This window comes from Drosophila montana, unplaced genomic scaffold, assembly GCF_035044405.1.
Source record: "Drosophila montana isolate Dmon_TW-CO22-7 unplaced genomic scaffold, ASM3504440v1 contig_3319_1, whole genome shotgun sequence".
NCBI lineage: Eukaryota > Metazoa > Arthropoda > Insecta > Diptera > Drosophilidae > Drosophila > Drosophila montana.
Window position 1 is genome coordinate 21717 of NW_026998204.1, and position 26214 is coordinate 47930.

The following is a 26214-nucleotide window of genomic DNA, read 5'->3' on the forward strand; positions in this document are numbered from 1 at the left end:
TATTAATGATCTTTAGCTGGCCAACAAATAAGTATATATATTAATAAATCGATTGGCTAAGAGCGTCACGGATCAAATCAAATCAATTTCACGGCCAATCAAAACAAATGAGCGATGGTTAAAACTAATTTGTTACAAACAATGTGCTAATAATAAAGTTTCTGATCGGATTTATGGATATCTAAAAAATGTTGCCATTGATTTGTCTTTGATCCGTTGCAGTTTTTTGTTATATGTTTTGTTTTTGTTTGAGCGCAGCTATGAATAATATATGTATATAATAATTTGAAGCTATGCGGCTATTAAGTTAAAGTTAAGTTACATTTGTTTATACTATTTAGGCTGAGGACTAAAAACGCATTGCTAATATCAAAAAACTGTACGCTTAACGCATTAACAAACATTTTCTCTTTAGCGGCAAATGAAAAATAATTGACATTGTTTGCAGAGCATGTTTCAACAATTTCTATGCCCCCGTCTCTTATTATTTATTATTACTATTCATTATTATTAATATAATTATTATATATACTTTATGTTTGATACAGTATATATATGAAACGTTAACTTTATTGAACCTCAACGCGTTAAATGTACAACAAATAAAATCGTGTATTCTTCTGTAAGGCATGCCTAATCAAACTGTACTCAATTGCCATTAACTATATGTACATGTACAATATATTTCATTTGCATTTGTTATTGTTTTTTTTTTGTATAACCTGTTCGGTTCGCTGCACTGCGATGCTATGAGCTATGGTTAAATGCATAGGACTGTTTTTTTGTTGTTGTTGTTGTTCTTTTTCTTTGTCTGTTGCTGTGTTTTGGTACATTGTTCGATTTTTGGACTTATATGGGTCTACCATAATTGCTAGGGTCTCTGCAGCGTGTGGTTCGCATTGATTTTTGTTGTTGTAACTTTTTGTTGTTAATTTTTTTCGGATTTGAAGCTCTGGCCCCTGGCACAGGTTTTGCGTTATATTCATTAATTAATTAATATATATGCCTCGGTTCGTTTTATTGTCGTTATACTCTATGACTAAATAAAATGTTTGTGTTTTGGGCTTATATTTGTAACTATAGACGCGATTATGCCAGCCTAATCAAAAAGAGTACATTTTAGTTAAGCAATTATTATTATTAAAGACACAATTCAAATTAAAGCTTGTTCTTTTTTGTTTTTTGTTGTTGTTTGTTGGTTTCTATTGCTATAATTTCTGTTTTATGTACAAATCGAAATATGAGTTCTATTGTAAATACTACATTATGGTACAATACACATACACATATATATAATTATGTATATATATATATATGTATATAGGTATGCATGTATAATAATTCTTGCAAATGGTTTTTATGCCTATGTACCAATTATAAATATCACTTAATTGACGAGTGTTTTTGGTTTCTGTCTGTTGTATTCAATTTAATATTACAATTATTACATTTGTTATTCATTTAGCAATTTGTTGTTAACAATTCTAATTAAAAGTTATATGATTTTTGGTTTGTGTGTAAAAATTGCATTTAAAATCACAAGTGTGTACGTCTTTGTTTGTATTTGTTTAATTATTTTGTTTGTCTTTGGAGAAAAACGATTTAGTTGGTACCATAATTTCAATTTTTTTTTTCATCAATCGCCGTCTGATTGTCTGTTGTTAAGTTAGAGAGTAGAGTATAGAAGTGTCTGTGTGTATTAGAGGAGAGTTATACTGTTCGATGTTAAAACTTAATATATGATTGCATGCAGCTAAGTAAACACAAACCATTTTGATCTCACAGAAAGTTTGTCAAATAAGTTTCTTCGAAACTTGGCCGAGGCCTAATAAAATAGAATACAAATATAAGTATATATGTATATAGTTAAATATAGTTTCGTAATTATAATTAATGTATATATTTGTATATATATGTATCATCAATGTTTTGTGGAAGCTTGTATAGAAGAGCATTTATGCAATTTTGATTTCACAATTAGTTAGACTAAATAAAGAAACATTGGTAAGTACACGATATTGCGTTTAGTTGCCGTACAATAAAAGTTCTCACTGGTACACAATGCACATTGCTTAGGTAGGACTGCGGTCTTCAAACTGCCTGTAAGTTTGGTACGTTTTTTAGGTATTACAGCATAAAGTTTATTCGATTTTGTGTGTGAGTATATGTATAAATAAATACCCGACTGGGCCTTATACAATTTGTTAGATTGATTTCGATTGCATTTTGGTTTTTTTTTTTGGGAATTTTTGTTTAAATCACTTGACATTATTCGTTTGGCTATAGTTTGAGTTGTTCTTGAATTTGTTTTGAGAAATAATGCGAGCATTGAAAAACTACTTTATAATACTTCTCATTTTGTTTGTACTTATACACTTGATCGGTATGGCTATTATAAGTACATATAATCTAATCGAACGAAAAGAAAGTTTTGGAGAAAATAGGAAAAACCTGTCATAAATATTTCATTCAATTGTCGCTAACTAATTTTTATAAATAACGTATGCTTCTTTCTATATACTAAAGTAGAATGTTTGCTATGAATAGTTATGTATGTATGTATATAATTAGCTTTAAAATACTTCCTTTGGCATATGTACAAATTTATATATATACATATATGTACTTGTACATATACATATATATACATATGTATTTATTGCATTGAAGAAAAACAAACTCTATCATTACGATTACGGGCCTAAGTCTACGACGCGATTGTTAGTTACAATATGTATGTAGGTATATATATATCTACGTATGTATGTATCGTATCGTATCGTATTGTATTGTATTGTATAATTAATAAAAACAACCTTTAAAATATCTTCGAAATCGCCACTTGACTGACTGACTGACTGACAGACTGACATAACGAAAAACCAACCAATTAGTTAGTTCCTATTTATACATAGCTATATCATATATCAAGTTAATGTTAGTGTTAATGTTAATGTTAATGTTAATGTTAAATTTTACTATTAATGTTAGTGTCTTAATCTGTTTGGTTTTGATTTGATTTGAGTATTACAACGTGTACGTACTGTACGGTTTAATGCACGTTTTGTTAACACAGAGTTTATATTGATTTCGTAAACTAAACTAGGACTAGGACTAGGACTAGGCTACACTTGGCTGGACGCACAGCGCACTGTTGCCAAGACTTATATATATTTATACATATATGTATATAGAATGATATAAACTTTGGATAGTTCTGTTTAAGTATCGTATAAAGCGACTATATATATATATAATTAATCGACTAGAATAACAAAGGGGCAAACGTTCGCCCCGTGCCTAGCTCTAAGCAATTAAAAATACTCTCCCATATGCACATGAAAAGTGCTCTCAGACTGGAGATTGTCAACTTGGACGCTGCCCGGCGGCACCAGTTGACTGGCTAGCTGATGAGGTGCTGCTGCTGGCGCTGCTGCAGCCAATCGTCTCGCTGCTGCTGCTGCTGCTGCATCTACCTGTGTGCTGCTTCTGTTCCGGCTCTGGCAGCTGCGCTTCCATGTTAACTGAAGGTCATCTCTGTTTATCTTCGGCATCGGGCGGCGCTTGCGGCTGCTCCTCTAACGCGACTATATCATTTGTATTATCAAGATTGGACTCGGGATTGTAGTCGTAGAACACTTGCGATGTATCGCCCTGCACATTGACATCGATGGGCGCATCCACATCGATGGTCGGCGGCGGCTGGGCAGCATTTGGATAGCCGCTGTCAGTGCTGAAATCGCCACGCGGCGGCTCCTTTGGGCTGTCGACCATTATTTGTACCGTGGGCATTAGGCTGGTGTCCATGGCGCTCTCGGATGAGCCTGTGCTGATGCGTATTTGCGGCGGTTTTGGCTTCTCTTGACCATTGCCGTTTGTCGAGCCATGGCCAGGTGACGATAGGCTACACTCGTCCTCATCCTTGTACTCCTCGCTCTCGCGATGCACCAGCACATGCACCAGCGTCGCATTGTCCGGCCGCAGGCCGAGTGCATGCACGTGCGGATGCGTTTGCTGCTCCGGCGATGGCTTCGTCACAATCACCTCCGGCGCCGCGGCCTCCGCTGTAAGGGTGCAAAATAGGGAAATACATAAGTCAGGCTGCTCCAGGGATTAAGGTTACGGTTCACACATACAGACATAAGCGTTCTTGTTAACTCTTAAAGCGCTTTGTGCTGACAAACCTCTTTCTAGGGGCGGTTTCTTGCGTATAAAACTAGACGCGCGCTTACGCGTTGGAGTTGGCGCCACCTGTTGTTGGTGTTGTTGTTGCGTTTGCTTGTCACTTTCAACGTTGGTGGCGCTAGCAGAGACGGAGGCGGAGGCAGAGGCAGAGGCGGATGTGGAGGTTGAGGTTGTGGTGTTGTTGGTGTTCATTGCAGCTGTTGTTGGTGAAATGCTCGCATTAGTGACAAACAATTGTGATTAGCACAATATACAAAGGAATGTGTCATAAAGGGCAAAGATCAAAGTTTATTCAAATAGGGATTAATAGAGTAGTAAATAGTAGGTGAGTAGCAAGTAAGAAGTTGGTAAGTAATAGGTAAGTAGTAGATAAGTAGTAGATAAGTAGTAGGTAAGTAGTAGATAAGTAGTAGGTAAGTAGTAGGTAAGTAGTATATGAAATGAGTCAATAGTAAGTATGTAGTGAGTAAGGCGTAGGTAGTAGGAGTAGGTCAGTAGTAGTAAGTAGTCAGTAGCAAGTAGTCGGCGTATATGTAGTAAGTAGTCAGTAAATGATATGTAATTAAAAAAGTAGTAGGTAAATAGTAAGTAGAAAGAAATATTAAATAGTAAGTAGTGTGTCAGTAATAGGAAGAAGCTACTAAAAAAGTAGTCAGCAAGTATGATGTTAGTGCTTAGTTAGTAGTGAGAAAATAGTAGTCAGTAATAGTAGTAGTAAGTATAGTAATAATGTAGTGAGAAAAGGTACTAAATAGTAGTAAGTAGTCGGCATATTTGTAGTAAGTAGTCAGTAAGTGGTTAGTAAGAAGTGAGTAAGTAGTAAGTATTATGAAATGAGTAAATAGTAAGTATTTAAGTGAATAAGTAGTAGGTCAGTAGTGATAAAAGGTACTAAATAAGTTGTAAAAAGTAGTAAGTAGTCAGTACATAGTAAGTAGTTTGCATATATGTAGTAAGTAGTAAATAAGTTGTAAGTAATGAGTAATTAGTAAGTATATAGTGAGTAAGTAGTAGGGTCAGTAGTAGTAAGAAGATAAGTAAATGAGTAGTGAATAGTAGTAAGTAGTCAGTATAAAGCAAGTATTCGGCGTATATGTAGTAAATGGTATGTAAGTGGTGAGAAAATAGAAGATAACTAGTAAGTATGTAATGAGTAATGAGTAAATAGTAAGTAGCAGGTCAGTAAGAAGGTACTAAATAAGTACTAAAAAGTAGTAGTCAGTATATAGCAAGTAGTCGTCATATAGTAGTGAGCAGTAAGTAGTCATTAACTTGTATGAGTAGTAAAAAAGTACTAAATAAGTAAAAATGAGTAAGTAGTCGGTTTATAGTCAGTAAATAGTTAGTAGTACAGTAAGTTGTATAGTAAATATTATAGTAAGTGGTTTAGTAAGTAGTATAGCAATTAGTGAGGATTGGGAACTTAGTCGGTAAGGGGAGTGTACTTAAAAAGTAAGTAGTATTTACGTAAGTTAATGTTAAGGTATAGAAAGAGTATGTCATGAGGTAAACGATTAATAAATTGCAGGTGTTTGTACAACGATGATATTTGATTGGCAAAAGCAACGTTTGATGTGCGATTATCACAATGACAAAAACTTTGAGTTTGAGTTAAGGATCGACAGAGATAGAGAGAGAGAGAGAGACTTAAAAGCCACATGATAATGATTTACATTTTAAACGTATGTGAGCATAGATAATATATAATTAATTGTTGGTGCATGGTCTATGGTGGCGGCTATGTACAAGAGAATATATACACAAACATTGATTGATTGATTGATTGATTGATTGAGTGATAGTTTGATTGAGTGGAGTGGATTTAGGCACTTGTCAATAATTACTTTTTCTATGTACTGAAGGTGAGGTTAAGCTGTCATCGACAGCATCCTGATGACGCAAAAAGAAATTATAAAAGCTTCGGCGACGATTTGCTCTAGGCGCTTCCACAAATATGCTACCGCTAATGATAGTAATTGGAAATGATAATCGATAGAAAAGAAAACCAAAAAATTTTAATTGAATATTCATTCGTAATTAGAAACTGTAGAATATAGAGTTATAATTATGACAGATAATAGATACAGATACAGATATGTGTACAAAATACTCTGTATCTTTGCAATTTTTTGACGAAATTACGGATTCAAGTTGTCATAGAACTGTACAAAAAAGCTGCAATTTAATAAGCTGTACATTATTATAATACAGGGTATGTGGTCGTATATAGTGTATATAGTTCGATTGCTCAATTTGGTGTAGGGTATTTTTTTTTTTTTGCTTTTGGCAGCGATATTCAAAGTGTCTTCTCTGCCTTCAAAGATCGCTGAGGATAATTTGATAGTCGTGTATTTTGGGTAGGAATGATATGCTGCTACATAAAACGAATAAACGAATAAGATATATAATGATATTCGTGATAGATCTTAAAGGGCAAGCAGCGGCTAGGCAACTCAGAAGATAATCAACTAAAATTACACATTCAACGAATTTATATATTTGTTTCAGAGAGAATATTTTACGAACGATTTTCGTTTAGAGAGAGCACTACTTACAAATTATAAATTTGATAATTTCATTATTTCAGAACTAGAACTTCAAATAGTTTGTAGTTGTTGTATAAGTAGAGTTTTATTTTTTTTTTATAGAGCATTTGCAGCAATGAGAGAAACTGTTTATATTTTACTTTTAGAATCGATTTGTTTTTTGGTTTTGCTTTGCTGAATGAGGCGCGATTTGGATGTAGAAACTAACTATAAGTCGACTTGTACGAGTACTGGGTAAATATTAATATCATATAAAGATATATGTTATATATATATATATAGAGAGAGAGAGAGGAGAGAGAGAGTTATATGCGAGTGAGCTGGTGGCGGCGAGTTATTGAAGAGAACTTAAAAGCAAAATTGAGAGATTGCTATTGTAGTTTTGTTTGTTGTTATTGTTGTTGTTGTTGTTAGCCAACTGGTGTGAGCATTGCCTTTACCTAAATAATTCAAGCCATTCGGCTGGGAGCCACTTCTTAAAACGGCTGTGACCATATCGGCGAGCAAGGACTCATAGTTTAGGGAGATACAAGAGGATATGCTAAAAATAGGGCTCAAGTTCATATATATTGTGGAACACAGAGAATACGTTAGAATTTCATTTTTGATCAATGTTGCTGTTTGCTGTTCATGATTGTGAAAGCCTTTCGTCTAAAAATTGCATATCGAAACACGCATATGAATACATACACGTGTGTGTGTTTGTGTGTGTGTTTGTGTGTGTGTATGGATGAGTTTAAATACCGTTTGCCCAGCTCATCGCTCTGCTGTTTAATATCCTTGACCACATCATCGGCGCCCGACACGAGCATAAGCGGCAGATTCAGCCAGGGTCCGGCCAGCTCGCTGAGATCGGAGCCATCCGAGGCGCGCGATGATTTGCGCGAGGAGGCGCGACTGGAGCAGGCGGTGCCGCGACGGCTCACCTGAGAAAGATTGGGTAGGCATAAGTAAAGCAAGAGAGAGATGGATGGCCAAGCAGTCGGCTTGACTCACCTGCAGATGGAAGAAATTGAGCGCGGAGAGCTTCGATTGCCAGCCGCCGGGGCTGGAGGTTTGCGTTGCGCTGTCACCAGAATTGGAGCGTTCCTTTTCCAGCTTGCGCCTGTGAAAGAGCAGTGAAATCATTAAACATATATATATATATATATATATATATATAATTTATATAGATTAGGTAGCTGCTGTTATTGTTAGTACCGCAAATAGTCCTTCCAGCCGGTCTGTATGGTCTTGGCTGCCTTTTCCTGGCGCTTCCAGATCCGCGTCGACGAAACAATTTCCAATTCTTTGCGGGTTGGAAACTGTTTCTTGAACTTGACATCCATTTGTTCCTGCAACTGTTTGAAGTTATCGGTCTCCTCGACATGACCTAGCACGTGCTTAACTAGCGCGTGCAAAATGTCGAGACAGTGTATTTTATTGCCCTTAGAGATGGGCAGATTAAATGACACTAAAGCGACATTATTGGGCTTCGAGATGCCCAATGGTGGATCGAGTGAGGCAATAAAATCGGACAGTTGCGAGAAGTGTATAAATTGGGTGGCATGTGGATCATATCTGAAACGATATCAATTGAATATCAGGTTAATAAATCACACCCGTTTAGATGCTTAGCGACGGCTCGCGATCATTTTGGCAATCATTTTGGCTTACTTGGACCAACGTATGTAAAACATTTCCAAGTCATCTTCAACAATGCCAATCTCCTCCTCCTGATGCGCCTGATTGAAATTCTCCAGAATGATGGCTATGTACATGTTAATCACAATCATATAACTGATTATAATGAAGCTCGTAAAGTAGGTGATCGCCAGCAGCGGATGGCCGCAGTCGCCGTTCGTCTGCCTATTGAAGAACGGATCACAGACGGGCGGCTGTATCATCAGCGATTCGAGCACATCGTTCCAGCCCGCCGAGGTCATCAGGCGAAACAACAGCTGCATGCTGCGTCCAAATGTCTGAAAGTTTACCATATCATCCAGGGCGCCCTGCAGCTTCACATGGCCGAACAGCGACATGCCCAGTATGGCATAGATGAACGTTATCAGGCCGAGCAGGGCGCCAATATTGAAGAGCGCCGGCAGCGAAACGACCAAAGCAAACAGCAGCTTGCGTATGCCCTTGGCGGCCTTGATCAGTCGCAGGATGCGACCGATGCGAAAGACGCGCACCACACGCAACAGCGTCGGGCTGATGGGCAAATCGATCATAATGTCCTCCATGAGTATGCCGAAAATGGAGGCCAGCACCAGCAGAAAGTCGAACACATTCCACGGCACCGTGAAGTAATGATAACGCAGTCCCACAATCTTAACGATGGCCTCTGTGAAAACATAAATTGTAATATAAAATAGATAAGTTAAGGATATTCGCACTTACCGAGACCAAAGACCGTGGTGAAAAATGCATTGCTCACTTCCAATATAAAGAATACGGCATGGGGCTGATCGTAGTGCTCAATGCCCATGGTAAGCATATTTAGAAAAATCAGTACAAATATCGCTATTTCGAATCTGCATAAATTGTTCGATGACGATTCGTATACATGGTGGATATAATGGCGGACACAAACACCAAAGTATATGAAATTATAAACAGATATTAAGTTAAGTAAACGAGTTTGATTCAAAAATAATAATAATAAGACACAAACTTCGATGCGTGCCGAAGTGCAGATGCTGCTCAAAATCGAAACTACAAATATTTTTATATACAAATACATTTGAGTAGCATACGCTAAGACTAGAGCTAGTTATATATACATGCTTAAGAGATATCAAGGCTGCAAGGCGAATTAAAATTAATATTTAATATTAAATTTATATTTAACTACGAACCGAACCCTAAAACAAACCAATTGCCCAATGAACAGCCAAATCGAAGCACGAATCGAAAACATTTTTGCAGATTTGTTTCAAAAGAAAACACTTTTGACAATGTCTCAAGAATTGGATTTATCGAAACATATTTAGTAGATGTCATTTTTGGGCAGAGATCAAATAATATTTACGGCTTGCAATATTGTTTAATAGATCGGCAAATTGTAAATTCAAGAATTTGTAAAACGAACCGTTCCTAAAGTCAAGGAGTTGGCTTGAACCATAAACCGAACCAGCGACTTTTCCTTTTGACTTTGCAGCTCTGTCTCTTAACTGCTTTTGATCATCTTGCAGCCATGATATAGATATATATTTATAATATAACATAATATTGTATAAAATAGTTACATAGATTAAGAGGAACCCCCACTAAATATGCCAGATCTGTAACTAGTTACTTTATAGAGCATGCCCACACTTCACAAAGTGCGTTAGTTTACAAATATTGGGAATGCATTAGGAAACATTTATAATATATATATATATGTATGTATATAAGTGCTCTAAAACATCTATATAAACATCGGATTGGAAAAGTTGTAGTTTGCATTGGTTTTGGCGACTTTGGGCGACTTCTTTGGCAAGTTTAAAGAAGCAGCCAACAAACCGGCCATCGAATCAATCATCAAATGCGGAGAATGTGAAGTGTTCAAATGGATTTTATCACCAAATCAAAAAGTATATAAATTTATATATATATATAGAGAGCGAGAGAGAGAGAGAGAGTTGTGTGTGCCTAACCAGAGTATTATAAGACTAACAGTAAGTATATAATTAAAACTATAGTTAAATTTATATAGAAGTAAGCAATTTGTTTTTGGGTTTTGCAGAAAACTGGTTTTTTGTTGTTGTTGGTTATTTTGTTTACCTTCTCGAATTGGATAAATCATAAAACATAGCTAAAAAATGATTTATAGGTCGCTTAATAACTTTCTGTGGTTTCTTTCGTCCCAATTTTTTCATAGCGGTGTAATAATGTTTTTGAGATTCGGTGAGAAACATTTCCAACACTCCTCCTTCATACTATAAAAGTGATGAGAATAGAACGAACATTTATTTATATATACAAATACATACAATACACATAAGTAAGTAAATAAATCAAATGATAGAACACACACGCACACACACACACGCTAGTTATATAACATCGATAAATGAAATAACAGCAACAATTTGGGAGGAGGGTAAATAGATAATGTATTGTACAGTTCAGTTCAGTTCAGGTGAGGTGAGGTGAGGTGAGGTATAGGTATAGAGGGTTGGATAGGTACTTTATACAGATAAACAAATGCATAGCATGGTTTTGGCTGGAGCAGGAGCAGGAGCTTAGGCCACATGGCTTACCTTCTTCTTGAGCATATTGAAGTTATCAATGATAACTCCAATGAACAGATTGAGCGTAAAGAACGATCCGCACACAATAAATATAACAAAATAAATATACGCATATAAATTGGCCTCGCGCTGCGGCTGCAGATCAACGCCCCGCGCATCCACAGCATCCGCCATCACCTCCATCCAGCCCTCAAAGGTGGCCACCTGCAGTAGCGCCAAGTAGCCCATGCCCACATGATCGAAGGTGATTTTCGAATTGATCCACGTATAGTTCTGTTCGATGCAGTCCCACTTGTCGTTGACCTCCTGTAAGTTTTGGAAATGTGAAACATATTAATTGAAGCTGGAAATTATGGGTTGGTTAAATGCGATTCGCCTGCTTTGGCAGTCTTTTTTGTTACTTACAGTAATTGGCAGCAATTCGCCCAATTCATTGACGCATTTGAAAAATTTACCACCAAAGAATTGTACACCCATTATTGAGAAAATTAACCAAAAAACTAAACAAACCAAAAGTACATTGAAAATTGATGGTATTGCATACATGAGAGCATTTACTACAATCCGCATTCCTTGCCACCTGGAATAGAAATGTTTTATGAAATGCCAAAGTTGTTACGGGGGATGGGTAGCTACAATAATACATTAAAGCCGATATATATAGAGGAATGTGCTTTCGTTTCTCATCTGTTCAAAATCTACACATATTATTTATATATTATATACAATAGTGTTAACTGCTTATTTACAATGTTTAAAGGTTGTTATCAACTATATTCGTTAGCTATTTACATAAGTTGGGGGACATTGTGACAGTGTGAACTACAAATAGATTTCTATTCGAAATTCATAAAGAAGACGAGATTGTATTAAAGCTCGGGCAACGCTTATGCCGAATCGTTCAAACAAATAAGATACATACAAGAAAATGGAAACCTACGTAGACAGAGAGCTTACTTCATTAGTTAAGAGCATTAAGAGAAGTCTCGCTTATCAGCAGCAGTTGGTGCAATCTAAACCTAGGCGACCCGGGCGGCTACTTACCTAGAGATCGCTCTCAGTGGACGCAGGGCGCGCAGGGTGCGCAGTGAGCGCAGGACCTTAAGATTCTCATTCTCTTCAATGAGCAGCGAGAAAACGGAGACCTACCCAAAAGATATATACACATAAATATACAAATGCTGGGCATATATGTATAAGTATTACTTACAAACACTATGATGAAATCGAGTATGGTCCAAAAGCTGGTGAAATATTTGGAAAAGCCCAGCGCCAGCCACTTGAGCACCATTTCCAAAACGAAGATCAGGCTAAAGGAGAAATTCGTCCAGTAGAGCACGCGCTTCAGCGTCTTATTGCTATCCAAATAGATGTCCTCGAAGCAGAGCGTAATACTCGACGCAAAGATCAGCACCAGCACAAACCACTCAAAGGCTGGAGTATCAACAACCGTCAAGACAGCCGTTCGCACGCGTGTCCAATGCTTGGCGCTCGGTGTGTCCATGCAGGACATGAACCACGGACACCGGAAGTAAAAGCTGCACGAAAATTTAGAAATCATTTTATGTATACGTTACGTTACTTGAAGAAATTACCCGGCAGCGGCCGGGTCAAATGAATAATCTTTCAAATGCAAAGGCATAATGTAAATATTGTATCCTAAAAAATCCTATATAGAAGTTGGACTTTTTGTACATGGTTTGGCCCCTTTATCAATTTGGCATTTAAATCTGGCAACATAATTTTGGGTCCAAATTCATCTAAATATTGTACCCTCAAAAATCCTATATAGACATATAGACTTGGGTCGAAAATTCCTCATCCCATATCTCGGTCAAAATTCAACCGATTTTCACGAAGTTGGGCTTTTTGTTCATGGTTTGACCCCTATAACAATTTGGCATTTAAATCTGGCAACATAATTTTAGGTGCAAACTCACGTAAAAATGGTACCCTCAATATCCTATATAGACAATGTCAAAATTTCCCCATCCCATAACTCGGTCAAAACTCAACAGATTTTCACAAAGTTGGGCTTTTTGTTAATGGTTTGGCCCCTATATTAATTTGGCATTTAAATCTGGCAACATCATTTTGGGTCCAAACTCATGTACATATTGTACCCTTAAAAATCCTTTATAGACATATGTAGGTCTATTCCATGCCATATCTCGGTCAAAACTCAACAGATTTTCGTGAGGTTTTGGTCTTTGTTCATGGTTTGAGTTCTAGTTTTATATATAGTTTATATATGGGATACTCACTGATCGTAGCACTTTTGTGGGAAGCAATCGTCTGGCACTTTTGGCGGCTTTGCCTGGCCATAGCTCGGAAAAGTCATGGGATCATTGTAGGCGCCCTGCGAGTTACGTCTCCCACCGACAGTGAGATCGTCTACGTAGGAAACCAGACAATGCCATGGTTTTTCGGTCAGTCGTGAAAACGCCGACGACGATGTGGGCTTTGTTGTTGTCGCCGCCGCCGTCGGCTCAGTCTTCTCGCTAGCCCGCTCTGCTTTCTGCTGGCCATTGGACATGGACCGTGGACCGGCATGTGCCGAGCTACTATTATCGGCGGCGCCCGAGCTGTGCGATTCGGTGCGGCCCGATTGAAAGGAAGCGGCTTTGTCTAGTCTCGATTGTTGATGCTCGGCGCGGCGTTTCGAAGCCGCGCCCACAGCCGTTGGGTGCATTGTCTTTGCGGCTGTTGTTGGAATTGTGGTTTGTATGCTTGTGGCATGATAATGCTGCTGGTGCTCCGTGAGGGCAGCCAGCGGCGGTGTTGCCTTTAGCGATGAAATTTGCGCCAGTGTTGGTGGCTCAATGCTCGATTTCAGGGATGTGGGCGGCGTTGCCGGCACACCACCACCCAAATTGGGATCGCGGCACAATTGCTGCTTCTGTATGAGCAGATTCTCATACGAATTGGTGCTCTTCAGGGAGAGGCTGTCGAGGCGCAGCTGTTCGCTGTTGAGAAACTTGCGCGGCATCTTCTCCGACTCGATGCGCAGCGTCGATATCGGTTTATCCTCCTCGGGCAGCTCCTCGACACGCTCGATCAGCGACAGTCGCTTAAAACGATCGAACTGCACGCTAAACGGATCATTCTTCCGGCGCATAAAGGGCGACTGTCCGCCGCCGCCGGTGCTGCTGCTGCCACTGGTGGCCGCCACGGCCAGCGCCTCCATGGCCGCGAAGGGTGCGTGTATTTGATCACAGATTTTGCGTATTTCGTTCGATATGCTGAAGTCCTCGTCGATTTTGCGCTGCTTCTCCAAGCTGCGGCGCTTCAGCTTGACGGACTGACGCTGAGCGGCGGCGCTGACAGACTGCGAGCGTCGCGGCACACTGGACAGATCGTAGCTGTCGTAGGGATTCAGCGGATGCACCACCTCATCGGCAGCGGTGCGCTCCGAGGCGCCGGTTATCACAGCAATATGATCCATTATCGCCTTGGTCGCCTCATCCGCAGCTGGCGACGGCTCGGCGAGCGTGGAGATTTTGCGCTCCAGCGAGCTGGTCGAGCGCTTAATCTCCTCCAGTTCCTTCTCAAAACTCTGTATGATATTGTCAAATTCGGAGTGCTCCATCAGCGGTTCGCTCTCCTGCTGCCCATTGCCAGTGCTGGAGTGCCTCGAGTCCAGTGTTTGCATTATGGAATTGGATATGTAGCTGAGATTCGACTTGATGCTGCTGGTGGTTGTCTGCTTCTTCTTGGCCAGCAGCTCGTCGTCCTCCTGCAGAAACTGAAACAGCTCCTTCTGATCGCAATTGAGCAGCTCCTCGCGCAGATTCGCCTGCTGCGACAGCAGCTCATCCTGCTCCAGGGATATGGAGTTCAGCGAGTGCCCGCTCGAGTGCCGCCGCATGGCGCTCTCCTCCGACTTGAGGCTGCGTGAGGGCAGCAGCGAACGCTGCGATTGACCGCTGGACTGCGAGAGGCGATCCAGCGACTTGCGGTAGCTGGGCGATCGCGTTAGCAGCGACTTTTGATACTTGAGATACGCTTCGTCGGTGTCCTGCAGCGAGTCGCCGCGCGCAAACGAGCCGCTGCGCTGATCCGCCGCATACGCATAGGGATCCGTGTCCGTCGAGTTGTACTGGCCGAGCAGGCGCAGCTCTATGGACTCCGTGTAGGTGGCCTCGTCACGCGAATCGTTCTGCTGCGTGCCCACGCCCGAGGAGATCTGATGCTGCAATCTGCCCGCCAGCGGCGTGGCAGCCAGAGATGTCACATTGTTGTCGCCACCATTGCTGTGGCCATTGCTCGTGGCGGACAGCATGGCGCACTCGTAGGTCGGTGGCAGATAGTCAGAGGACGGTTGCTGCAGCTGTTGCTGCTGCTGCTGGTCTGCCGCCTCCGCTGACTCATCGTACTCGAGGCCATCGACAATGGTGTGCAGGCCATCGCTGAGCGGAATTTGGAAGCCAAAATCCGAGCCAGAGACTGGTCGGTTCATAGATTCCTGTAAATGTTTGGATCATTAATAAGCTGCGACTTACATTGAATATAGTATGGATCACTCACCTGGTAGCTTAATCTATGGAACTTGGTTTCCGCCAGCAGGCCGGACTTGTCCATTTCTCTGGCCGCCACATGCGCCTGCTGCGCCTCGAGCACAATCTGTTGAAACTTTTCGGCATATTTGCGCTCCTTGCGATCCTTGCGCTCCTGCCGCTTCTTCCGTATCAGATCGCGCACACGCTCAATGCTGCGGGCCAGCTTTGACTCCTCGCCCACCTCCTACACGAAGAGAAAAGTCTAGATTAGCCGACGCGTTGCATTGTGCAGGGTATGCAAAATTAAAGGTTTCACTACAATTTTCTTTTTTTTGGAATGTTTACACATATAAATATATATATATATATTCAATCATTTATCCAATGCAATATACAATCTAAGGGCAAAAAGCTAAACATCGAGAAACACAAAAGTTGCAAATTTTACAAATACATTAACAATCAATATATGCAGCTTGGGGTATTATTTACACGCGGTTTTTAAATTTTTCTTAATTAAGATTTTTTTTTTTGTTTTTAAATGAACAAAAAAATAGCAAACAATTTGTTTAAGTAAGTTTTTAAGTTTGAGTTTGAAAAAATTACCTTTTTCTTGAAAATCTGTTTAACGGTTTTTGTGTATTTAAATATTGGTATTTGTTGGGGTATTATTTACTTTTTTGTTTTGGTATTTTTTAGTGTATTGTGGTATGTGTGTGTGTGTGTTTAGTATTTAAAAGTTTAAACGCATTGTGCAAAGTTGACGAACAAAGGTTTAGTTTTCTTTTAGTAAATTCAAGTAGATTTAGTGCAAATAGAAATATTATCACATAGATATTAAAGACTTAGACACTGAGACTTAGACAGGATTATATAAGAGAAATGCACGTTTAATAAATACAACAACGAAAATACGTAATTTCGAGCAGCGCCGAAATTGAGCACAAAATATTTGTTGTGCGTATATAAAAATAATGAATTAACATTTAAAATAGTTTTTGGCGAATGAAAATGAGAATTTGGGCGCTTAATTTAAATAGTTGTGTGTATGTTAGACCTTTTGTAAAGAGTGCTTTATATTTTCTTTCAGTGTATAATTCAATTGGCATCAATTTTTTTATGCATTTGTGTTAAATGTGTTTTCTTTTTTTTGTTAATTACTTGGCTAAGTTAAAGACACACACATTCACGCCCAACAAACAATGCAATGCAAATTCGTATATAAGTTATATAAATGGTTAATAGATTACTTTTTGTTTTTAGCATTTTGGTTTTTATGACAAGCAAGGCTTGTGCTGAAGACTTGGGTTTTTGTTTAAAGCATTTCCTTTGTTTAAGTGGTTTAACATTGTTTTGCACGCACATATACACATTTAACGTTTAGACATAAACATTTACATAACAATTGATAAAAAGATTTGCGAAACGGGAAAATGCATCGGACTTGCCTCTTTCTTTGATTTGAGCTCCTCGGAATTGAAGCTGTTGAGCAACAGGGCCAAGAACAAGTTTAGGACCATGAAGTTTCCCATTACCAAAGTGGGCAAAAATATGGCGAAGCAGGTCGAGGCGCCTTGCTGTGAATTCGAAAATTATTGTAAAGTATAATTAGATATTATTAATGGTATAAATTGCAAAGCTTACCTCCTCTTCGGCGCGCATGCAATCCCAGAGCGGTTCAATCCATTCGCCACACAATATGCGAAAAATCATCATGAACGAGTGAAAGAAATCATTGAAATTCCATCTATATAAAAGAATATTATAATTATTTGTACAGCCACAAACACACATATCTAGCTGTTGTCTTGCCTGGGCACGGGATCTGGAGCAAACTTTTCGGCCGTGTAGTCTTTGGAGAACAATTGCATGCCGATCACGGCAAATATGTAGATGACTATAACGAGGATCAACGTGAGGTTGCCGAGCGCACCAATCGTTGATATAATGATGCTCAACAGCACCTTCATCGTTGTCCAAGACTGTGCCAGCTTCAGAACACGCAACTGCAACGGCAGAAAGATCAAATTAAAAGCTGTTTAACAATGTAGGTCGAAAGTGTAGACTAACCAGGCGCAGGCCGCGCAACACGCTGAGGCCATCGACCAGCTCGAAGATGATATCCAGCAGGCTGGCTGTGACAATAATCAGATCGAATATGTTCCAGCCGCACAGGAAGAACTCCTTGGAGAGGGCCATCAGCTTGACAATGCACTCGAATGTGAAAATGGACGTAAAGACCTGACCAAAACAATTGTTAATATTGTGATTACAAATCAACTGTCAATCAATGCCACCTTGTTGCCCACATCCAGGGCATTGCGAAAGCTCTCGCTCATGCCATGATGCTCCATGGCCAGAAAGGCGGTGTTCAAGACAATGCACAGCGTAATGGCCAGCTCGAAGAGCGGATCACGCACCACCTTGTAGAGGCAATTCTGAAACTGCAGCCAGCTCTCGTAATCCGCACAGCAGTGCACGCAACGATCACAATTCCGATCGGGCAGATCATCTGTAAAGGGGAGAAACTTGAGTGTGTAGAGGGACTATAATGATTCGACTCTTTGTGCTAACCAATCACGACCACCTCTGAGGAGAACTCCTGATGCAGGGCATAGACATTGTGATTCTTGATGCGCGCAATGTTCCCGTTGCATTTAATTAGACGCACTTCGCGCGGCGACAGCGCCAGTTCCACTGTGGAGACATGTCCCATTTCGTTGGCCGTGTCCTGCTCCTCGTGATCGTCGACAACGCCGGAATCATCCTGAGAGGACTCGCGATTGACGCCGCCACTCGAATTGGAGCTCGTCTGGCGACTGCTCGTTATCAGCTGACCCTTGTAGTCCGATGGGTACAACATGTTAGGATTCTTTACGCTGCCCTCCCTAAAGCTGATGCGTGTCTTTTGCTGCGAAGTGGCCGCCGCTTCCGTTTGGACCAGCTGCTGCTGCTGCTCGATTTGCTGCTGCGCCTGCAGGGCCAGCGCCGAGGGACGATCTGTGGTGCTGTTGCGCGGACTGGGTCCCGGGCTAGGCGTTGCCGAGAGGGATTTAATGTGCTCCTGCTCGACGCCATTGCTGCCATTGTTGCTGGTGTTGTCTTTGCCGCCTTTGGTCTTTTTTCGGCGCGTCTTCTTCTTGCTGTAGGAGGCCAGGAGCACGCCTTTGCGTGAGTCGATCTTCTTTTTGTTGTTCTTGGTGAGCTTCTTCACGTTCAGCACAGATGGATCAAAGCTAAACGTGGAATCGTCGCGATGATCCAACAGATCCTTTTTGCGCTCCTAAAAAACCAGAGCAGGCATGAGCTTAGATTTGGGGGATTAATAGGTTTGCCACTTGCCTCATTTGTTATTTCCGCCTCCTCCTCGTAGCTCAATGCGACGACAGCTAACATCAGATTAATTAAGTAGAATGAGCCGAAAAACACAACCACAGTGAAAAATATAACACTCATCGGACCACAAGCCGCCAGCACCTGCAGAAGGGTAAAGGGATTAGTGGGAGTGAGCGGGTGTGAGGCAAACAACTGCCCTACCATATTGTAAACGTTCTCCCAGTAGTCGAGTGTAATCAATTGGAACGTTGTCAGCATGGACCACATGAAGTTGTCGAAGTTTGTGTAGCCGTGATTGGGATTGTCGCCGACGCAGATGCACATGAAGCCGAGCGGGCAGTGCCGGGCGCCGGTTAAGTTGCCACAGATCGTGGGCAGCTCGTCGTCATCGTACAGCCAGTTGTCCGTGTCGTTGACCCAACTGCAACAGTAGCAAAAATCATACATAGTAAATGCATATACATATATCCGGAGAAGTATCTTGCTTACATTTTCCAATCCAGATGCGATATGTTCGTCCAATCTGTGGGCACATTGCGTACGCATTTGTTGCGCAATTCCCCCATATAGACCTGCAGCGCGAAGAGGGCAAATACCATCAGGCAGAAGATGGTCAATGTCATGACCTCCGCCAATTGGCGAAAGGAATGCAAGAGCGCGTTAATAATTGTCTTCAGGCCGGGCATGATGGATACTGTCTTTAGGGCGCGCAGCACACGAAATGTCCGCAAGCCAGCCAGATTGCCCACCTCCATGCCAATGGTCGCATATCCACTGGTGATGACCACAAAGTCCAGCCAATTCCACGGATTGCGCAAATACGTGTACTTGTTGAGCAAAAAGCCTTTGGCAATGATTTTGATTACCATTTCAATTGAGTAAATGGCTAGGAAGATATATCTGTAAGTACATACAACGGAAGATTATTCATGGACTTATCGCTTATTGTGGAGACGAACTTACTCAGCTTCCTCCACGGTCTCAGTCATGGCTAGGAAAATGCAGTTAAATAGAATGGTTGCCATCACGCAGTAGTCGAAAAATTGATTTGTTGCAATGTAGACGCATACGCGTCGCCATTTACTCCATGGATGGAAGAGAAATAGGCTTTTGGTGCCCGTAAACCGGTGTATGTAATTCTTTCGGAATCGCTTTGATACCACACAAAATGTCTGAAACGGAAATATAGTTAAGTATTGGCGCCAATATAGAATTGATTTTTTTATTATTATCGATGCCAGTATCGACTGAGTCGCAACTTAACTAGCTAATCGATACTTAACAGAACTGCTCTCCACTTAACAGAAACCAGTAACAGAGCTGCTCCCCACTTAACAGAACTACTCGATGCTAAACAGCTGTCATATGACCTATCGATACTTGAGAACTGTCAAACCCGGCCACGCGAAGCTGCCAGCTAAACTTCCGCTGGGCCATCGTTCTTTCGTTCTCAGACCGTCTTCGTGACCAGAAGGAAAATGAGAGCTAAGGTAAAATATTATTTTCGCAATCGATAAGTGCAAAATTAAGAGAAAGAAAAAAAAAACAAAGTGTATTAAATATGTAAAGAGCAATTGTTACAACTATGCGTGTTTCTTGTATATTTACAGTGGCGTAAGAAGCGTATGCGTAGGTTGAAGCGTAAGCGCAGGAAGATGCGTGCAAGGTCTAAGTAAACGCACCTCGCCATCGACCATTTTCGTGGTGAGTACCGAGTGCAGGCCATCGGAGCGCTAGCGCTCCAAATGCCGCAAAACATGTTTGGCCAACAATGGGATGCTTATTTGTTGCAATTTCTGTTTCTTACAGGAACTTCTGACGTACAAAAATGAACATGCCGACTGGGCAACTTGAGGCCCGAAGTAATTGCAAAATTAGTTTTCAAACCAGAAAATAAATGTGCTTTACAATATTCACTTTGAAATTTCCATTTGAGAAAACTTTTTAAATAAATTACTGGTTTACAAAAGTTCCACAAAAAAAATAACATTGTGTTAAATTGCCAAAACGGAGGGAAAAAAAAAACGTAATTCCGAGCGTGCTTTTTCAACATAACCAAATTCATTTCCATGTATTCACATGTCTAAGTGTGCCCCGCTTGCATGTGTGTGAGTTGAATCAAATTGCGCGTCTTATCGCAACCTGCCAAGAAGTCATAGAGCCAGCCCACAATGCTCATTCTCTGTATTTAGATATAGTACAAAAACACCACCGGAAAATTTATTCTACAAGGTGGCCGGCCATTCGAAGGACTTTTGGACCACTAAACCTTGCGGACGGGAATACTGTCTATAACAGATATGAGAGAAAAATCACCCGTGAGTAGCAGCCAAACCGTCGTACACAACTCTGATCATCCGTGTAGGGGCCACCAATTAGGCAAAGTGCGCCTAAGACCCAGGCGGAGTCTCGGGAGTTGGCCGCTTCCATCGATTTCTTAGCATAGACTCTAACCCCTTTGCCCCCGTGGGCGAGGGGGTTCATTAGCGCTGTGATTTCTGCAATTAAGTATGCCTGATGCGCCACCCTTGTTAAGGTTGACAAAGGATAATCAAACGAGTGACCGACCGACCGAACCGCCTGCCACGCCCCCAAGGTCGTTTGTCATACATAAATGTCGTTCAGGCGAGTAAGCAGAAATTTTAATGTAACAAGCACAAATTACGATTGGGCGACAGTTTGGCCATTACCTACCCCACCCCACCCCGCCTCTACCCCTCACTTGGGCTTGTGTGCTCTGTAAATTTGCATGTGCTTTTGTGGTCGTGGTCCGTTTGTGTGTGCGTTGAGCACGAGGGCTTAAGAAAAAGCGGTGTGCGGTTTGCGGGTGCGCTCAAAATGAAAAGTTGTGTTAGCTCTTGTAGCTGAAATGGAAATTCGCTTTCAGATTGTGTACATTTTGGCAAACATGCGGCGGGTCTTATCATATTCTTGCCACATGCTTCTGCTGTCGTCTGCTTGGCCGGCTTGGTGAGTGTGCCATTAAATGCCATTAAGCACTTTGATTTTCCGTTTCCAGAGTTTCGCTTCGCCTACTTTTCATGTAAACGAACGCACACACGCGCGCAGATACACATACGTGTGCATGGCGTTGCCATGCGTGCGTGCAAATGTCTGGCAACATTTCGTTACATTTACGCCAGCCCTGATGGCGTTACGGGCCATTTGAATGCATGTTTACGTTGGCCCAACTCAAACCCTGACCGAGCCCGTTGCCTGAAAATATTTGACCACGACACGTGCACGTGTGTGAGTATTGTGTGTGTATTGTATGGAACGCCGCCAAGTCTTAAGTAAACTTGCATGTTCGCCTATAATTTGTCCAGCACTGGCTGGGCTGCTGCATGGCCTAACCAAGCGCTAGCTCCACCTGTCGGTCGGCAGTTTGCTTAAGGCAACCGTCACATTGCTCAGCCATTTTTTTAAAGGCAAACTCTGCATGACCCATTTCCTGCCGCAATGTGTATTTGCATGTGTGTCTGTGTGTGTGTGTATGTATTTGTGTATTTGTGTTTGCTTTCGTAGCTGCTGCTAAATTTACTCTCACTCCTTTATTTTTGTGTGGAGTATAACTGGCGGGCGACATTATGCTGATATCCGTGGCGCATTTGGCTTTTCAAGTGGGCCCACGAGGGCTGTTCTAACCGTTTTGCATTTCCATTAACCTCAGTTTGGCATCAAAAGTGCATTCATTTTCATTAAGTCGTTGCATTTGCACTTTTCAACAACAACAATAACAACAAAAACAACAGCGCGTTCCATTTCCGCCTGTGCCACTTGCTGCACACTGTGAATGGGCTTTGCTACGGTTGGGTGTTTTTTTAATAAACTGGCACACCCTGTGTATCTGTGTGTGTGTGTGTGTGTGTGAGCTATTAATTAAAGGCAATGGAAATGGCAATGGGCCAAATGCAGTTATTTTTTTTTTTGGCATATTTTGTTGCTTTTGTGTTTGCCACGCTAATATGCATTTAAGGGGGGGAGGGGGGGGCGGGGACTTACCTCCTCGTATATGAAGGTGTCAATCTCCTCAAGCGGTTTGCCGTACATGTCCTCCGGAAAGGGCTCAAACTTTCGGGGCAATACGTCGCCGTCCTCCACGGAGGCCTTGGTGCGCGGATGGAAGCCATATTCGCGCACCAGCTGAATGTGGCGCGTCTCGTGCTTGACCTGCGACTTTTGCGTGTACGCGACGACCTGCTGTTTGGCAACTGCAACCAGAAAGAGAGTAGGAGAGAGGGAGAGAGTGAGTAAGGTAGAGAATAAACACAGGGTGTCGCTTAAGGCTATGAAGGCAACTGAGCAAATCTCATTTTGGTGTCATTTAAGAAGTCTAAGCTAATATGAATTGTCCGTATCAGTCCGGGTTCTAATAAGGAAATGAAAAACTTCACAGGGTGTCACATAAACCTGTTAAGTGTCTTAATTTAAGACTAAACTCTTCACAGGGTGTCAGATCGATCTATAAGGTCTAAGCTAAATCAAATTGGAATAAATATGAGATTAAACGAATTCAGATTCCAATTAGGAAATTATTAAACACTTCACAGGGTGTCACATTAGTTCGAATCCTACCCTGGCTAATATAAATTACAATAAATATGAAAGTCAGTCAGTTCAGATTCGAATAAGGAAATGAAACACTTCACAGGGTGCCTCATAAATGTTTGTAGTCCAATCTCTTCACAGGGTGACACAGAAATCTAAAAAGCAATTGCCACAAATACCTTTTTTGTGCTATTTAAAACGATTAAAAGTCGAAGCTAATACAAATTAGAATAAATATTATAGTAAATCAGTCTAGGTTCTAATAAGAATGTGATTAAACATTTCACAGGGTGTCACATAAGTTTGAATCCTATCCAAGCTAATACAAATTAGAATAAATATGAAAGAAAAAAAAAAGTCCAGATTCTAATAAGAAAATGATTAACTACAGCACAGGGTGTCACAGAAATCTTTGAAGACTAAGCTAAGACAAATTGGAATAAATATGAAAGTAAATCAGTTTGGGTTCTAATAAGAAAGTGCGTAAACACTTCACAGGGTGTCACATAAGTTCGAATCCTATCTAAGCTAATACACATTAGAATAAATATGAAAGTAAATCAGTCTAGGTTCTAATAAGAAAATGATTAACTACAGCACAGGGTGTCACAGAAATCTTTGAAGCCTAAGCTAAGACAAATTGGAATAAATATGAAAGTAAACCAGTCCAGGTTCTAATAAGAAAATGATTAAACACTTCACAGGGTGTCCCATAAATATTATGAAGTCTAAGCTAATTTAGTTTCTAATAAGAAAATGATTAAACACTTCACAGGGTGTCCCAACCAGGTGCCATTTAAGTTAGTTACTTTCGAGAGTTTCAGAATTATCCACAACGAAAAATAGTAATTGTAATTAAATTGAATCAGAGGAGATTCTGTTAATTTGATTTGAAACGCATTTCAGGCGACGTCCAAGAACTCGACGCGAGTTCAACTGCTGCAGGCGATTGGAGGTGGTGTCTCCGGGGCAATAACTCGGTTTGTAACGCAGCCGTTTGATGTGCTGAAGATCCGATTCCAATTGCAGGTGGAGCCCCTGAAGAGGAAGTCATTAAATTCGAAATATAGCGGAATGCTGAACGCCTTCGCCAGCATCTATCGGGAGGAGGGGCTGCGCGGCGTCTGGAAGGGCCACATAGCCGCCCAGATGATGAGCATCACATACGCCTTGGTGCAGTTCTGGTCGTATGAGCAACTGCATCGGGCGGCCCATCAAAATAAATTCTTTAACGAGCATACGCATCTCAGCTATTTTATGTGCGGCGGCCTGGCCGGCTGCATGGGCACAATATTGGCCCAGCCATTCGATGTGATCCGTACACGGGTGGTCGCCGCCGATCCGGGCAGCAGTGCCGGATCGTTGAAGCCCGTGTCGGGCGTGGGCAAGATATTCAAACAGGAGGGCATGCGCGGCGTCTCGAGCGGTATGATGATGACCCTGATACAGATCTATCCGCTGGTTGGTGCCAATTTCGTCATCTACAAGTTCTGCAACCGTTTGGCCCTCACACTGAACGGATACTTTCACGACGATCCCAAACCCAACCACAGAATACCCGGTCCCCTGCTGTTTTTCAATGGCGCCGTCGCCGGCGTCCTATCCAAGATGTTGGTCTACCCGGCCGATCTGGTCAAGAAACGCACCATGCTCAGCCACTTTCAGCACGATCGCAAGACATTCGGCACCAATCCCAACTGCGACACGGTGATGCACTGTATCCGGACCACGTACGAGCGGGAGGGCTGGCTGGGCTTCTACAAGGGAATGCTGCCCACGCTGTACAAGTCGGGCGTTATGTCCGCCTTCTATTTTACCATATACGATTATTTCAATCGCAATATAACCATACCCTATCAGAAGCACGAGACGGCCGAGAAGCAGGAGAGGCAGGAGGAGGAGAAGAAGAAGAAGGAGGAGGAGAAGAAAAGTGTTTTGGCAAAGGAGATGGAGAAGAAGAAGAAACAGGAACAGGAGAAGGAGAAGGAGAAAAAGTCGGGCGTCAAGAGATCGGTGAATTAATTGAGAAACCCTCGCAAAAACGTACAACAACTATTACAATATACATATATATACATATGTATATAATTATGTATGTGCATATATATATATATATATGTATATATATGAAACAGTTACTTCATTTCGATATGCTTTTCCTACACATTTTTTTGCTATATTCTTGGACTATGTATATATATGAATAATTTTACTAACTGATCAATGATAAAAATCCAAATGAGAAATATATTGAAGCCATTTTGTAGTATGCCCAGGAGTAAGCTTATATTTGGTGATCTATAGCCGATCTATAGCTAAGATCGTCCAGAATAAAAGTCCATTTAAAGGTACTCAACAGTTCGGCTAAACAATTTTTCGACTCAAATGAAATTTCATTAGTACCCCATTTCCACGCCATGAAGTGGAAAATGGGTGGTAAGCAAAAAAAGTTGTATGCAAACGAGCGGAATTCCCCAAAAAAAAACCTTCTTATTTCACACTCACATAAGGTACAAAAAAATCCCTAGAAATTTCACACAACCCAATTTTTATACCCCATTTCCCCACCATGAAGTGAAAAATGGGTGGAAATCATGCAACCAGGTGGAATGCCCAAAAAACCCATCTTAATTCACACTAACAGAAGAAAACTGCAGATCAAATGGATACAGTTAGTCAGTCAGTGAGGACAAATGGCTTTTACATTTCTATATATGTCACAAACCCGAATGCTATCCATATATACCCGACCCCTTTCAACTCTTTTGATAATATTAAAATTTCACAAGTTTTCGACTCAAATGAAATGTTATTAGAATCCTTGGAAATGAGTTTGAGCCCGAAATTTCACACATATCCAATTTGTTAACCCCATTTCCA

General features: G+C 41.1%; 2 protein-coding genes across 6 annotated transcripts in view; one reads left to right on the forward strand and one right to left on the reverse strand.

Moving 5' to 3' along the window:
* Positions 1-1577: 1577 nt before the first annotated feature.
* Positions 1578-26214, reverse strand: part of NaCP60E (Na channel protein 60E) — a 38184-nt gene continuing 13547 nt past the window's right edge. Inside the window, exons 2-27 of one of the 4 annotated variants that reach the window (XM_064690987.1) lie at positions 22789-22997; positions 19750-19958; positions 19276-19686; positions 18988-19207; positions 18793-18927; positions 18025-18733; positions 17748-17962; positions 17521-17691; positions 17263-17456; positions 17095-17197; positions 16899-17027; positions 15479-15694; positions 13216-15416; positions 12162-12489; positions 11996-12096; positions 11357-11531; positions 10961-11257; positions 10482-10636; positions 9114-9247; positions 8388-9057; positions 7932-8291; positions 7728-7836; positions 7476-7657; positions 6030-6148; positions 4185-4382; positions 1578-4064 (exon numbers count right to left, since the gene is read on the reverse strand). In XM_064690987.1, coding sequence (XP_064547057.1) covers positions 3532-4064; positions 4185-4382; positions 6030-6148; positions 7476-7657; positions 7728-7836; positions 7932-8291; positions 8388-9057; positions 9114-9247; positions 10482-10636; positions 10961-11257; positions 11357-11531; positions 11996-12096; positions 12162-12489; positions 13216-15416; positions 15479-15694; positions 16899-17027; positions 17095-17197; positions 17263-17456; positions 17521-17691; positions 17748-17962; positions 18025-18733; positions 18793-18927; positions 18988-19207; positions 19276-19686; positions 19750-19958; positions 22789-22997 — 8483 coding nt within the window. In that variant the 3' untranslated portion in view covers positions 1578-3531. Of the gene's footprint in view, positions 4065-4136; positions 4383-6029; positions 6149-7171; positions 7273-7475; positions 7658-7727; positions 7837-7931; positions 8292-8387; positions 9058-9113; positions 9248-10481; positions 10637-10960; positions 11258-11356; positions 11532-11995; positions 12097-12161; positions 12490-13215; positions 15417-15478; positions 15695-16898; positions 17028-17094; positions 17198-17262; positions 17457-17520; positions 17692-17747; positions 17963-18024; positions 18734-18792; positions 18928-18987; positions 19208-19275; positions 19687-19749; positions 19959-22788; positions 22998-26214 lie in introns of those variants that run through there. The other 3 variants (XM_064690985.1, XM_064690986.1, XM_064690988.1) reach the window with 3 other exon arrangements.
* Positions 20145-25582, forward strand: Tpc2 (Thiamine pyrophosphate carrier protein 2). 2 transcript variants are annotated; one of them, XM_064690991.1, is made up of 5 exons: positions 20145-20276; positions 20397-20490; positions 20596-20894; positions 20979-21104; positions 24241-25582. In XM_064690991.1, exons 4-5 carry the CDS (start codon positions 21087-21089, stop codon positions 25354-25356), a joined length of 1134 nt encoding a protein of 377 aa, XP_064547061.1. In that variant the 5' UTR covers positions 20145-20276; positions 20397-20490; positions 20596-20894; positions 20979-21086; the 3' UTR covers positions 25357-25582. The 2 variants fall into 2 exon arrangements, with proteins under 2 accessions (XP_064547061.1, XP_064547060.1); XM_064690990.1 differs by having other exon boundaries at positions 20596-20812; positions 20875-21104.